Genomic DNA, 16,553 nt, shown 5'->3' with positions numbered 1-16,553 from the left:
TGCTGACCATACGGCAGGATTGGCAGATTCTGTCCACACCTCTCATACGGAATTATGGGTCGCTAGAATTTTTCCTCTTTGCTGGCAAACAGCTCACAGACCAAGTCGCGGAGGGGATTGGAAATGAGTGTCTTTTAACCGCGAGGCTTTTTGGGTCGTGAAGTAGGGGATGTGCTTCCCATAGAGGGTGAATTATAAAACAAATTATATTTTTACTGAGCAACAAATCTGTGTCATGAACACTTTGGCAACAGCCGTCATCCCTGTAAGGGGTTAAAATAGGGTCTAAACACCCCTGTCTGATTAGGATTCATTTTCTTTATTTTGTAAGGAATGGAGGAGTCAATTGTTCTTTTAAGAACCTACAAGTTTGAAATGCTTAAAGGGGTTCAGTCATAAAAAAAAATTCAATACTTACCTATTTCTTCACAGGCAGTCTACTTCCCGCATCTTCATCTCACTCATCTTCTCCTGTCTTCTGCAGTGCCGGGGAATTCATTTAACCTCTAGCTAGCCGTTTCTTCGGCTTCCTGTAATGTTACATACATTCACAGGGAGTCTTCTTCCTGCAATGTACGGAGTGCCGAGCTATAGCAGAGACTGCTCATGCCCGCTTTCTCTGCAGTAGATCAGCATTCCTTCCTAGCCAGTGGAGGCTACGTCACAGGGACATGACCTTCACTGAACGTCCGGAAGAGAATGTGAGGAATGCACGCTTCATAACAAGCCGACCAACTGGAGATAAGGTGACCCGGGGTAATGGACAAGATCAGCGAGCAGAAGATGCCTTAAGGAGTCTGCTTGGGGAAGAATACGTGAGTATAATTTTTTTTTTTTTTTTGACAAAACCCCTTTAAGATTGCACTACTTCAGTAACCAAGGGTCACAGACTTCTAATGCCATTTCAATAGAAAAGCAATTTAATTTTATGGAAGTGCCGGAATTCCTCTGTCATTTTTGGACATTTCTACTGCCCTCCGATAGTTTCCTGAGCGCCTGCTTACACAGGCTGGACCTCCTCATTCAGACACAGGTGAGCTCATTCTTTTTGCATCTACTAAAACAGACATGTCAGGTCAGATGACAGCTCCTCTTTAGGCCGAGCTCACAGGGGCAGGAGAATTTCGTGTGCAGGAGACTCAGAGTACGGAGCATAATTGTATTTCGCGTGACCACGTACTCACGAAGGTGGTCATGCGCTGTACAGCTTTTTTATTTTGTTTGTTTGGATTTCGTATTTTGTATGTAATTGCGTGACCATAGAGCACAATGGGCTCTATGATTATGGATTCCACTGTAAAATTCCGACCCGCTAATATGAGTAGAATTGTGTAATCCAATGTATTTGATTGAACAGACAAGGAAAGTCCTATCTTCGCTCACCCGTTCTATTAACAGGCAAGAATACTGCTAATTAAAACAAAACCATTGAAATCAATGGCTTCATTTTGTCCCGTTATGTGGCCGTAATAGTTCTCAGTAAGAGAAACCAAGTCATCTTGTAGATATGATACCTTTTAATGGCTAACAAAAATACATGATGTTATTGCAAGCTTTCGAAACCTCTCAATTTCCTTCCTCAGGCTGTGATTATCATGACCACCTAACGGGACTAAATCCCGCCCATGTGAAGAAGCCCTAAAGGTGCATTTACACGGCCTAATAGTCATTCGCTTCTCATTCATTGTTCATTTTTTGCATGCAGAAAACCGAACGATGAATTGCCTGTGTAAACAGGTACTTGTCCACTTAGGAACGACTGTCCGCTTACTGTGAATGGAGGCCGGTGGGCTTCCATTCACTAGTGGTAATCATTCTTGCTGTCGTTCTGTGTAAAAGCACCTTAAATTGACAACAGAGCATTGCCATTCCCCATGCTAGCACCATTGCCACTGTCAACACCAATTAGACAGACTGTCAAGCTGTGAAAGGACACCCTGTTGATAAGGAAGGGTAACATCCAGTTGTCAATTTGAAGATTTCAGAGAAGAATAACAGAAATACACAGTTCTAATAAAGATCCACACGAAAGGTAAAAAAATGACTAATCGCTGAGGATCGGTCAATGGATTCCACCAACCACTAGTGAGAGGGTCTCCCAATCCCAGCAGTGAGGTGGAGTTTGAATGAAGAAGTGGTCGAACAGGTGTCCTGCCACTCTATTCAAAGTCTATTGAACTGACGGAAACAGTATGGGGGGAATTTACTTAGAATAGTGTATAAAACACTGGTATAAGGCCGCCTGCAGACGAGCGGGTCGGATCCGGCAGCGAGAAATCTCGCCGCGCGATCCGACCCCAGAGCCTGCAGGGGCGAGCGCGTACTCACCCGCGCCTGGCGGCCCCGGCTCTTTGATGTGCCGGCTGCCGCGCAGCCGGCGCATGCGCAGACCGGAGCCGGCGGCCAGGTGAGTGCGTGCTCCGCACAAAATTAGAACATGCCGCGGTTTGTTTGCCGCGCGAGATTTCGCACGGCCAAACCGCGGCCGTCTGCATAGGAGTGCGTATTGTAATGCACTCCTATGCAGACTTTCAGCGGCGGAAATCCCGCGGGAAATCCCGCGGCGGGATTTCCGCTCGTCTGCAGGCGGCCTTAGTGTCAAATCTGTGAGGCCCCACAATCTTTTGCTAACCTCTGCCCCTTTTCAAGGGTGGTGAACAGTGCATAGAAAGGCCCAAAAGTTTCACATTTTCGTGCAAGTATGGCAAGCACCAAACTTTTTGACTTTTATTTGAAACTAAACTGGTGTAACCACCAAGATGAATTCCTCAGTGTTTTCATTGTTTTTGAACTGTTAGGGTGATAAGCAGTATTAATGTAACTTACCAGACCCAAAGCTGATGTCAGATAGCAAATTTGCTGCCGGTTTGATAGTGTTTCCTGTGCAACAAACAACTTTTTGCAGCAACTGCTTTTGCTGCAAAAAGATTTTCACATGTGCTGCTACTTAGTCCAATTCCTCCCATTCTGCATTTCATTTTTCTTGCCCAGATGTAGGACTTTGCATTTCTCCTTGTTAAATACCATTCTGTTAGGCACCGCCAACTGTTCAAGCTTTTCTAGATCTTTTTGAATACTCTTTCTCTCTTCTCTAGTGTTAGCTATCCCTCCTAGCTTTGTGGCGTCGGCAAATTTGATCAGTTTCCCATCAGTTCCCTCCTCCAGATCATTTATAAAAATGTTGAACAACACTGGGCCTAGGACAGAGCCTTGTGGTACCCAACTTGATACATTCTTCTACTTGGATGTGCAGCCATTTATGACTACTCTTTGAGTACGATCACTCAGTCAGTTGTGAATCCACTTAACAGTTGCGTTGTCAATTCCATATTTGGTCATTTTTTCAGTAAGCATGGTATGAGATACTTTGTCAAATGCATTACTAAAGTCAAGACATACTATATCCACCGCATTATTCTGATGAACCCAGTCAGTGATTTTGTCATAAAGGGAAATTAGATTTGTCTGGCATGACTTGTTTGTTACAAACCCATGCTGGCTCTGGTTAATAACTTTTTATCCAAGTACTTGCATACATGCTGTTTAATAATTTCTTCAAAGATCTTTCCCAGTATAGAAGTCAGGCTCACAGGCCTGTAGTTTCCTGGATCCATTCTTGCCTTTTTTGAAGATAGGAACAACATTTGCCCTTTTCCAATCTTCTGGAACTTCTGTTCTCCAGGAATTTTCAAAGATTATGGCAAGTGGTGAGAGAAAACAGATACAAAATAGGAATTTAAACAATCGGCCTTCTAAACATCATTCTTAACCAATTCACCATTTTCATCTTGTAAGAATCCAATAGCATCTTTGACTTTTCTTTTTTTTTTACATACCCCCCAAATCGTTTTTTATTGATTTTGGCCTCTGTTGCAAGCCTCAATTCATTATTAGCTTTTCTGACACTTGCCCTATAGTTTCTGAAGACCGCATTATATTCTTCTTTAGATATTTCCCCCCTCTTTCTGTTTGATAAACATATTTTTCTTTGGTTTTTAACATGTGTACTAGTTCTGTGTTCATCCATCCTGGTCTCTTTAAATGCTTCCCATTCTTCCTTCTTTTAGGGATTGTTAACGATATTGCTTTGAGAATCTCATTTTGCAATATTTCCCAACCTTCTTGGACATTTCTCTCCTTAAGAACATCCAGCCATTGGATTCTTCCTACCCTCTTTCTGAGTTCATTAAAATCTGCCTTTCTGAAATCCAACCTTGAGTCCTAAGTTTTCTCAGGTTTTCCTCCCTTTTTTATCTAAATTCAATGCTAGAACTGAGTTCATCAATATCTTCTGCTTGTCCAGGTGGCCTATAGTAAATGCCTACAATAGTGTCTTTTCTTACCCAAACAGTTTCTACAGAACTACCATGCTTTGAAGCTTCAGTTGCGGACCATACATGAGCCACTGAGGCCTGTGATTGGCTGCACTGGTGATGTGGTTGCATTGTTAGGGCAAGTAAAAAAAACATGTCATGGGGACCACAAATGCATTGGCGATGGTGCAAGCCAGTATTGGTCGGTTTGTTATTTTATAATATTTCATGCAGGTACTATCATTTATTATATTCTCAGACATAACCACTCTAACCCCTTCACACTGCAGGGCGTACATTTACGTCCTGCAGCGTCGGGGTATATATGAAGAGAGATCACCCTTCATACAACACAGGAGACGGCTGTTTCTTAAAGCAGACACCAGGCAGCAACAGCTCTAATCGGTTACGTGGCTTATCTGAGCTGTTAACTCTTTAAATGCTACTGTCAATGCTGAAAGCGGCATTTAAATCCCCCGAACGTATGGCCCCCTTTTGATGAGATCGCAGGGAGCTGTGCGGGTGTCATGGCAGCCAGGGGCCTTCTGAAAGGTCCCAGGGCTGTCTTGGCAGAATGCATATCAAGCAATTCCTGTGGGCTGGCTTGATAGAATGCCTGCCTGATCGCAGTATGATGTAATGCTATGGCATTGCATCATACTACAGGAGCGATCAAAGTATTCCAAGTTGTTGTCCCCTCTGGGGATTAAAAATGAAAAAAAAAGAGGAAATATAATAAACTTTTACTAATTCTTTAAAAAAAAGTAATAAAAGTTCAGAAAAACCCTTTTGCCATATTTATAAGAAAATAATCTAAATATTAAAAAAAGAAAATGCATATTTGGTATCACTGCATCTGTAAAAGTCTGATCTATCAAAGTAACACGTTACTTACACGATGAACGTCGTTAGTAAAAAAAATAAAGAACGCCAGAAATATGCTTTTTTGGTCACCCTGTCTCCAAGAGAAAATGCAATAAAAAGCGATCAAAAAGTCATATGTATTCCAAAAATCCACCAATGCAAACTACAGGACATCCCACAAAAAAATGAGCCCTTGCATAATCATGTCGATGGAAAAATAAAAAGGTTATTGCGCTCAGAAGATGGCGGCAGAAAATGTTAAAAAAATTAAATATCTTTGAAAAAATAATAAAAGTAGTACAGCAAAAAAAAAATAAACTATATAAGTTTGGTATCCTAGTAATTGTACTGACCAATAGAATAAAGTTGTCATATCATTTTTGTTGGTTTACGTGCCGAAGTAACAAGATGCAACGAAAGATGGTGAAATTTTGGGGGTTTTTAAATTTTACTCCACTTAGAATTTTTCAGTACGTCAAATGGTACATACTCAAGTATAAGCCGACTTTTTCAGCACATTTTTTAGGCTTAAAAAGCCCCCCTCGGCTTATACTCGAGTGAGGGTCCTGAAAAAAAACCAAAACTATACTTACCTCACCGCCGCTGCCGGAGGCTCAGCACATCTAGCCACTTGGGTCCCGTCACTGTAATGAAGTTTAAGTTTAAAATCCCCACCTGCTGAAAAGGCTGCGTCTGATTGGCCGAGCGCTCAGTCAATCACAGGCAGCGCTCAGCCATTCATTGAATGACAGCTGAGCGCTGCCTGTGATTAGTCACAGCGCTCAGCCAATTACAGGCAGCGCTCGCCCATTCACTGAAAGAACTTTATTACATTGAAGGGACTCATGCGGCTAGACGTGCCTGAGCCCCGGCAGTGGCGGAAAGGTAAGTATAGATTTTTTTTTTTACTACAACTAGGGAGTGCCGGCTTATACTCAAGGCACCTACGTTTTCCCAGTTTTTTGTGGGAAACTTATGTGCCTCGGCTTATATTCAGGTCGGCTTATACTCGAGTATATATGGTACATTAAATAACACTATTGAAAAATACAACTCGTCCCGCAAGGAACAATCCCTCATACAGCTACATGATGGATAAATAAAGGAGTTACGATTTTATAAGGGGAAGGAAAAACAGAAGATAAGAAAAAAAGGGGTCTATGTCCTTAAGGGGTTAAAAATATTAAGCCAACATAGTACTATGATATTTTTTGTTGGATTAGTTCTACTTTTAGTATTATGTCTAGTACATAAATGTGCATATAAATTTAAATAAAGTGATTAATTTCTGTTCATTTCTACTTGGACATGATAGGATTTTTTCTTTAGTTATTTATGATTTTACAGAAAAATGATCTGGTATATATAAATATACTAGGTGATATACCCAGCTTCGCCCAAATTAATTTGATACAGGTGTTTGTGTTGTTCGTACGGAAAATTTTATGAAGTCAATGTTACTTTAGAGGAACCGAGGAATAAAATATGTATACACATAGAGGAGTGTTAGATTCTTCTCAGGCTGCATGTACCGATGTCCCTCTGCCGAATGTGCCACCCTTCCCATTCTCCTCATTTAGGACCTAAAGAATGCTCGTGCCAAATTTCACACTTGTATGACACTGGGAAGTTACATTACATAGGGATGCACTTACTTTTGCAATCAGCATTGAATAATGTGACCCCGTTACTTTTCTTATTTAAGACCTCAAGAATGCTCATGCCAAATTTCACACTTGTACAACACCGGGAAGTTGCATTACATAGGGGAGCATTTACTTTTGCAATTAGCATTGAATAATCGAGTTGTGACCCTTTTACTTTCCCTATTTAGGACCCAAATTGCATGTTGAGTGAGTGAGGGCCTTCACACACACACTATATATATATATATATATATATATATATATATATATATATATATATATATATATAAGTGTGTGTGTGTGTGTGTGTGAAGGCCCTCACTCACTCACTCACTATGAAATTTGGCAGGAGCATTCTTTAGGTCCTAAATAGGAAAAGTAAGAGGGTCACATCTCGATAATTCAATGCTTATTGCAAATGTAAGTGCACCCCTATGTAATGTAACTTCCCGGTGTTGTACAAGTGTGTGTGTGTGTGTGTGTATATATACACATACACACACACACACACACACAATAGCTTGTGTACATCGGCTGTTGGATATATCTAAGTATGCCCTAACAATTGGCATCATGAACAGACAGCCTTGGGATTTTCAGTGGACACCTTGCTGTCTTCCCATGTATGTTAAAGATAAAGGTCCTGTTGTGGAACATCCATAGGATGCATCTAAAGAAGGATCAAGTTGAGGCATAAGGGGTTAAACAATGGACATTAGAGGTTTCTCTGATCTCCATTGTTAGAGCAGGACTATAAGTGTGTATTTTATCTGCTCCTTATAGCACAGACAGAGCAGAAGGACCCACATGATTAGAGCCCTACATAGTATGCAAACGTCCTCTGAGCACTCTTGCCTGCACCATACTACTTCTGCAACATCAAATCATCCTGAGGTTAAAGATTGGGTTTCTTAATTTAACAACCTCTTTGGGAAACAATTTCTATTTAGGATTCAAGAATTTAGATACTTCAGTCAATGAAGGTATACAAATTTATATCAATCTCTTGAACTCTGAAAGCAGAAAGTCAAGACTAGCAATGTTATACTACTTACTTTGAGATAGGAGCCATAATACTTTGTTACATACGGACTATCACACTGGCTTAGCACTGTAATTTCTTGTTGGATATCTTCTATTTCATCTTCTGCTTCTTCAAGATCTATAATTTTTATTGCTATAACTTTCTGAGTCCTATTGTCAATCCCTTTAAAGACTTCTCCAAAAGATCCTTTGCCAATCTTTTCTAGCTTTCTGAAGAATTCCTCGGGATCTGCTTTTAGATTCTGCAGAAGAGAAAAACAAGAAGATATTGAGAACAGATTAACATAGAAGCATCTCAGCAATACAAGTGAAGGATTCTGTCCAGGGGATCCATCGGAGTTCTTTTTTCAGGGGTTCAGACAGAATTCCTGATATAAACCATAAACCTGATGTGAATGCCCCCTACATCCATGTAAGACATCTTGTCACAACTAATCTTCATAGCCCAATGCTATTTGTGGCAGAATCACTGGTAGAGAGCAGGACTGAAGTGTCGGCTCAGGAAGTGCATTAGAAAAAGAAAATATGATTTTCCACAAATTAAAAAAAATAAATAAAAATAATACAGGCTTAAAATGGAGTAAAATAATTAAAAAAAAATTTGAATATTCACCAGATCCAACAGCTCCTTGTCCAGTGCTGGGACACTGGCGCCCTGCTTGGAACAGGGAAAGGTGGTGAGCGGTCATGTGCCGTCGTGTACACGTGACCACTCAGCCAATCACAGGTGTTAATGATGATTCATCCATGGAAAGGGAGCCACTGGAGCAGGTGAGTAGCCATTTTTTCATTACTTTACAACATTTTAAGCCTGTAATTTTTTTAAAGTCCTGGCAAACCCCTTTAAGCACTCTAGAAAATGAATCTAGTCTTACTTCCTCCTCAGTCTTGAGACCTATGTGCACTACAATTTCATAGTAGTTGGTAGCGACCTAAAATTGCTGCAAATTTATTAATGTCAGAATAACCAAACCACGGTTACTGGTTACAATATTGTAACTATTACTGAAGCCTGTGGTACCCAGCCTTTTCTAAAAGCTAGTGATGACACCATTACTTCCTGAAATTACTGGTAACTTCCGGATGACTCACAAAGTACAAATCTAGCTCAAACACACAACGATGGAATAACTAACGCAATAAAAGCACATTTTGCATGAAGCTCATACAGTGTCAATATACTTCTGTATTATAGCGCCTTTAGAGTAAATAAGAATAATCTTCTAGTATTCAGTAACAGCATTTATTCCTAGGCTACTTTCACACGAGGCAGATTTGGTGCAGATTTTCTGCACCAAAATCCACCATGTGTAAACACATCCTTAAAGAGGTTTTCCCATTACTTAAAACTGATCCACAGCCACTCTGTACTTCCTGGTTGCTGCTGACCAGGACATGTGACTGCTGCAGCCAATCACTGGCTTTAGAAGGTCACTACTGCGGTCAGTGATTGGCTGCAGCAGTCACATGTCCTGGTCAGCAGCAACCAGGAAGTACAGAGTGGCTGTCGATCAGTTTTAAGTAATGGAAAAACCACTTTAAGGTCTCTTCAGACTGCACTTGACACTTGATTTTTTACAATCTCTTCTTTATTTTTATTGTTAAACAAGCTAAAAATACCAAGATACCTTCTTTAGATAAAGGAATCTCATGTACTGTAATTCCTTAATATATACGGATTATCATAATTGAATTAGGCAGTTGTTATAAACAGTAATCAAGGAATTGCTGTGGATGTGATTCCTCTATGTAAAAGAATGGGATATGACCTTTAGTTCTATAAACTAAAGAAGGATGGGGTCCCACACACTGCAGTCATCCCAGCCCCCGTGTACTATGAACACACCTCATCACAGCTTCCATATACTACTCTCCCCCACTCATTACAACCCTGCTTCCCAATGTCCTACACAGTAATAATTTACAGCTACTTTCATTTTCTGACTTTTTGGGATTGCATTTACAAACGTATTCATGTACAAACCAACAATAAACAGCCTAAGCAGGTGAGAATGAAAAAGGAAATTCATCATTCAGAAAATGGGCTTCTAAGTTTTTTTCAAGGACAAACTCTGTTATTGCTTCATGAAAAGAAACCTTTTCTGTTAACTCTGTCGTAATCAACAATACTGCAACTGCATTGGTGAGTGAATTACTGTGTCTGACAGATACTGGAATCACATCTACACTGTTCAGTACTGCTGTACACTGTACTCCATGCTGATGTTATGTCAGTGTGTGCTAGAGAGTTACAGAAGAAGAAATTCTGTTTCTTTTATGTGCAGAGTATATAAGACATCTTAACATTCAACTCCATCCACTAGTTAAGAGAACTGGAAATTAGAAATACAGAGTGCAGAGAGGAAAACTGGTACGCAATAAAAGTTATATAATAGCCAGATATAGTGTTATACTATAAAGCCAGGGCATAACTACGAACAACAAAAAAAACATATCAGTGCCCTATAGTGTCTGTTTCACTAAGTAAGATTCGATTTCAACTGTTAAGGATGCTTTATGTTGGGCCATACTGCCAATAGACAAATCCTTTTTTGTAAATACCTCATGTACATACATCGCCGCTTATTCTGAGAAGTCATCTGAAAGTGCACGTAACACTACCTCTTTGCATAACATAACTGATTTATTGAGACTATCCAATACAACTTTCCTTGTTTTCTGTTCTCAGACTCGCCCAATGATGGCATACCCACATATTGTACATATAGTCTGGGCATACATGATACTTACGTGTGAGAAGGTGCAAAATATAAATATGAAAAATTGGTGGCTCATGTGATCGGACTTTTTCTAACACTCTAAATTCTTAAAGAGTTAATACTTTTTTTAGAATTTCAAAAAAACAGTATTTTTTTTTTTACATTTTCCCAAGCCCATCCCATTTCTGGGCCCTAGGCATGTGTCGAGATAGCCTAATGGTTCAAGTGGCATACATTTTCCATTGAACGTGAAAAGGGTTTCAGAAACCCCATCCACATGCATGGGATGCATCCGGGTCATCACATTTGACAGAAACTCAGCACAAAATTTGAAGTGTGAAAAGGAGCTGATGACCAATGTCAGTGTAGTGAACAAGTCCAGTGTGTGCTAATGCAAGATACTGTAGCAGCAATGCGAACACCTCAATCATTGCATTGTGAGTAGATCACAATGCCTTAAAATGGCCATACAACTGAGATTTCAGTTTTCTGAACAACTGGTCTTTCATGGTTGGTGTTTGAATGTTGTCATTATCGACGACAATGTCATAATTTAAAGCACACTGATTACCTGGGTTTCTAAAGATAGGGTGTAAATCTATTGTTTGGTACAAACAACTTTACAAGTATTAGTAACAACTGCATCTTATATACATTTTCAGTCAGTGTCTAATACAGGCTCTTTTACAATGCAAAAAGGATGACCAATACCAATAAATGGTCAAAATGAGTCTTGTATAGGGCATTTTTACACTCTGCATGCTGCATCTCTAATTCGCAGTTCTCTCTGAACTGGTGGAAGGAGACTAGCCACTGTCATGTCTTTTGAACACTGTACATTAAGGAAACAGAAGACTGTACTCTGCAGCGCACACACACACACACACACATCTGCCTCATGTAGGACAGTGTACAGCAGGACTAAGCAGTATAACATTCTTCATGAAAAGGAATCCTGAAGCTTCTTTGCTTAGAAGTCTTTGTTGTGCCGTCCCTGTATTATTCCAATACCAAGTGTTACCAGTTGGAGTGTTTGCTTCTGCTAATCTGTATCAACTCTGACACCATCCATTCTGATCTGACTGTACCAGACTGTGTTGGAACAATGAAATGATGTCCAGTTGTCGGTTTATTCAGAAGGAAAAACAAGCAAAGTAATGAGAAAAGATGCTCCAGAATTTTACTCTCCTGTAGAACAGACATGTCAGAAGAGCTGACAGGGCCGCTTTAAATCAAAGTCACAATTAGACCAATTTCATCAGCAGCCCAGAAGTCCCGATTAGCAGGAATATACTAATTCAGTTCAGTCCTGCTGTGGACATAAAAAGACAACGGGCAATAGTGAGATCAACAGTGCACCAACTTCCCATGCCTCAGCTTGGACAGAACCACATTTTAGTCTGTAGATCATAAAGTCAAACATATTTTTGTATTACCATATGAAATATGACATCTCTACCTTAATTGACATTTTCTCTACTGAAAGCACTTGCTGAACATATCTTTCTATGTAATATACAAAGAAATAGTGTGACTTTACATACTGAGAGAATGGTGCTTATTTCAGGTATATGAATAATACAAGAACTAGTGTATGTAGCTGCAACATACAGATGCAAGTCAAATCCTACAAATTAAAGGGGTTTTCCAGGGAGAATCCTTTGGATGAACTATCCTCAGTATAGGTCATCAATAGTTGATCGGCTGGGGTCCGTCGCTCAGGACCCCGACCGATCAGCTGAGCGGGTGCATGCTGTCAGCGCCACAATAACACAGGAGGTCGGAACGGAAGCAGCAGAAGTCTCCGGGCCAACCCCTGTGTAGTGGTCAGCCCTTGTAACTGCAGGCACGGCTCTCATTGAAATCAACGCAAGCTGTGCCTGCAGTTACAAGCCTCGGCCACTACACAGAGGTCGACGGACAGGCTTTTGCTCTGACCTCCGTGTATTTGCTGTGATGACAGCATGCGTTCGCTCAGCTAATCGGTCAGAGTCCCGAGCAACGGACCCTAGTCGATCAACTATTAATGACCTATCCTGAGGAAAGGTCATCAATAGTATTCTCCCTGGAAAACCCCTTAAGGCCCCCTGTCCACGGGCTGCCGCCCGGGAGCAGGGGCTGCAGACAGATCTCCATCGGTCAGCCTATCTGACAGAGAATCCCGGCGATTCGCAGCATGCCGCGAATTGCCAGCCGCGAGCGGAGAATTGCAATGATTTTCTGCTCGTGGACAGGGGTCCGACGCTTTCCATTATCTATATTTTTTTTTACTAGATAAAGAACCATATAAAAAATTTTTTAATCAGCTGTAATCTATGGGAGACTGTTCTGTGACCTGTACAGAGATAATTTTGAGAAGTTTTGATCATCCCCTATTGTGAATGGTGGATCCTGTGTAATCTATATATATAAAATTGAATGTATGTCTGTCTGTGTGTCTGTCTGTCTGTTTGTCCTTTATGCGCTACTACGCCATTCATCCGATTACCATGAAACTTTGGGAAGTTGTTGAGTACACTCCTGGGAAGATTATAGGCATAGTACATTTATGCTATGATAAATGGCGCGCGTGCGAGCGTCGTCGACAGTTACCCCCCCCCCACATAGATCGTTCGATTTCCATCATTGCCACTAATTCTCTCACTTCCCGATGTTGTAGAAACATGAAATTTGGCACAAGCATTGATTATGTCATAAATAGGAAAATTTAATGGGTCCCAACTCGATTATTCAATTTTAAGCGCCAAAGAATTAGCGTCCAAATTTTACGTACGGAATCTAATTTTCTCACCTCCCAATGTCATAGAAACTTGAAATTTGGCACAAGCATGGATTATGTCATAAATAGGAAAAGTTAATGGGTCCCAACTCGATTATTCAATTCTAAGCACAAAAGAATTAGCGTCCAAATTTTACGTACGGAATCTAATTTTCTTAATTCCCAATGTCATAGAAACTTGAAATTTGGCACAAGCATTGATTATGTCATAAATAGGAAAAGTTAATAGGTCCCAACTCGATTATTCAATTCTAAGCGCAAAAGAATTAGCGTCCAAATTTTACGTACAGAATCTAATTCTCTCACTTCCTGATGTCATCTATTTATATAAAAAGGAATGTATGTCTGTCTGTCCTTTTTGCGCTACTACACCATTCATCTAATCGCCATGAAACTTTGGGAAGTTGTTGAGTACACTCCTGGGAAGATTACTGGCATAGTACACCTATCCTGCGAGCATCGTCGACAGTTATGCCCCCCAGACAAAGATCGTTTGATTTCCATCTCAAGCACAAAAGCAAAAGGCATTACGAGCAACGGGATGCGTGTTCAACTACAAAATGATGCATCCGCCGAACGTTTCGCAAGACAATTGCTGGATATTGAGAATGCTGAGGTAAAATGAAAGCTGTGCTGTGATTGGTTGCAATATCTTATACTGCTGAGGTAAAATAAAAGCTGTGCTCTGATTGGTTGCTATTTCTTATACTGCTGAGGTAACATGAAAGCTGTGCTGTGATTGGTTGCTATATATTATCCCGCTGAGGTAACAGGAAAGCTGTGCTGTGATTGGTTGCTATATATTATACTGCTGAGGTAACATGAAAGCTGCTGTGCTGTGATTGGTTGTTATATATTATACCGCTGAGGTAACTTGAAAGCCGCTATCTAGATATATAAAAACGAATGTATGTATGTATGTCTGTCTGTCTTTGCAGCAACGCGCGACAGGTACGCTAGTCTATATATATAAAATTGAATGTATGTCTGCGTGTCTGTCTGTCTGTTTGTCCTTTATGCGCTACTACACCATTCATCCGATCGCCATGAAACTTTGGGAAGTTGTTGAGTACACTCCTGGGAAGATTATAGGCATAGTACAATTATGCTATGATAAATGGCACGCGTGCGAGCGTCGTCGACAGTTACGCCCCCCCCCACGTAGATCGTTTGATTTCCATCACTACCACTAATTCTCTCACTTCGTGATGTCGTAGAAACATGAAATTTGGCAAGAGCATTGATTATGTCATAAATAGGAAACTCTAATAGGTCCCAACTCGATTATTCAATTCTAAGCGCCAAAGAATTAGCGTCAAAATTTTACGTACGGAATCTAATTTTCTCGCTTCCCAATGTCATAGAAACTTGAAATTTGGCATGAGCATTGATTATGTCATAAATAGGAAAAGTTAATAGGTCCCAACTCAATTATTCAATTCTAAGCGCAAAAGAATTAGCGTCCAAATTTTACGTACAGAATCTAATTCTCTCACTTCCCAATGTCATAGAAACTTGAAATTTGGCACGAGCCATGATTATGTCATAAATAGGAAAATGTATTGAGTCCAAACCTGATTATTCAATTCTAAGCGCCAAAGAATTAGCGTCCAAATTTTACGTATGGAATCTAATTCTCTCACTTTCCAATGTCATAGAAACTTGAAATTTAGAACGAGCATTGATTATGTCATAATTAGGAAAAGATAATGGGTCCCAACTCGATTATTCGATTCTAAGCGCAAAAGAATTAGCGTCCAAATTTTACGTACGGAATCTAATTTTCTCACTTCCTAATGTCATAGGAACATGAAATTTGGCACGAGCATTGATTATGTCACAAATAGCAACCGTTTAAGGGTTCCAGCTCAATTATTCAATTCTAAGCGCCAAAGAATTAGCGTCCAAATTTTATGTACGGAATCTAATTTTCTCCCTTTCCAATGTCATAGAACGAGCATTGATTATGTCATAATTAGGAAAATATAATGGCTCCCAACTCGATTATTCAATTCTAAGCACAAAAGAATTAGCGTCCAAATTTTACGTACGGAATCTAATTTTCTCACTTCCTAATGTCATAGGAACATGAAATTTGGCACGAGCATGGATTATGTCATAAATAGGAAAAGCTAATGGGTCCCAACTCGATTATTCAATTCTAAGCGCAAAAGAATTAGCGTCCAAATTTTACATACGGAATCTAATTTTCTCACTTCCCAATGTCATAGAAACTTGAAATTTGGCACAAGCATTGATTATGTCATAAATAGGAAAGGTTAATAGGTCCCAACTCAATTATTCAATTCTAAGCGCAAAATAATTAGCGTCCAAATTTTACGTACGGAATCTAATTCTCTCACTTCCTGATGTCATCTATTTATATAAAAAGGAATGTATGTCTGTCTGTCCTTTTTGCGCTACTACACCATTCATCTAATCGCCATGAAACTTTGGGAAGTTGTTGAGTACACTCCTGGGAAGATTACTGGCATAGTACACCTATCCTGCGAGCATCGTCGACAGTTATGCCCCCCAGACAAAGATCGTTTGATTTCCATCTCAAGCACAAAAGCAAAAGGCATTACGAGCAACGGGATGCGTGTTCAACTACAAAATGATGCATCCGCCGAACGTTTCGCAAGACAATTGCTGGATATTGAGAATGCTGAGGTAAAATGAAAGCTGTGCTCTGATTGGTTGCAATTTCTCATACTGCTGAGGTAAAATGAAAGCTGTGCTCTGATTGGTTGCTATTTCTTATCAAAATGATGCATCCGCTGAACGTTTCGCAAGACAATTGCTGGATATTGAGAATGCTGAGGTAAAATGAAAGCTGTGCTGTGATTGGTTGCAATTTCTCATACTGCTGAGGTAAAATGAAAGCTGTGCTCTGATTGGTTGCTATTTCTTATACTGCTGAGGTAACATGAAAGCTGTGCTGTGATTGGTTGCTATATATTATCCCGCTGAGGTAACATGAAAGCTGTGCTGTGATTGGTTGCTATATATTATACTGCTGAGGTAACATGAAAGCTGCTGTGCTGTGATTGGTTGTTATATATTATACCGCTGAGGTAACTTGAAAGCTGCGCTGTGATTGGTTGTTATCTAGATATATAAAAACGAATGTATGTATGTCTGTCTTCGCGGCAACGCGCGACGGGTACGCTAGTATATATATATA

General features: G+C 40.1%; 1 protein-coding gene across 1 annotated transcript in view; it reads right to left on the bottom strand.

Moving 5' to 3' along the window:
- Positions 1-16,553, bottom strand: part of STK24 (serine/threonine kinase 24) — a 49,101-nt gene that overhangs the window by 18,335 nt on the left and 14,213 nt on the right. Inside the window, exon 2 of the mRNA XM_066580301.1 lies at positions 7,879-8,109. Within this exon, the coding sequence (XP_066436398.1) occupies positions 7,879-8,109 (231 nt within the window). The remainder of the gene's footprint in view (positions 1-7,878; positions 8,110-16,553) is intronic.

Source organism: Eleutherodactylus coqui, chromosome 1 (assembly GCF_035609145.1).
Source record: "Eleutherodactylus coqui strain aEleCoq1 chromosome 1, aEleCoq1.hap1, whole genome shotgun sequence".
NCBI lineage: Eukaryota > Metazoa > Chordata > Amphibia > Anura > Eleutherodactylidae > Eleutherodactylus > Eleutherodactylus coqui.
Note: the sequence above shows the minus strand (reverse complement) of the source record. Positions and strands in the feature narration are given on the sequence as shown.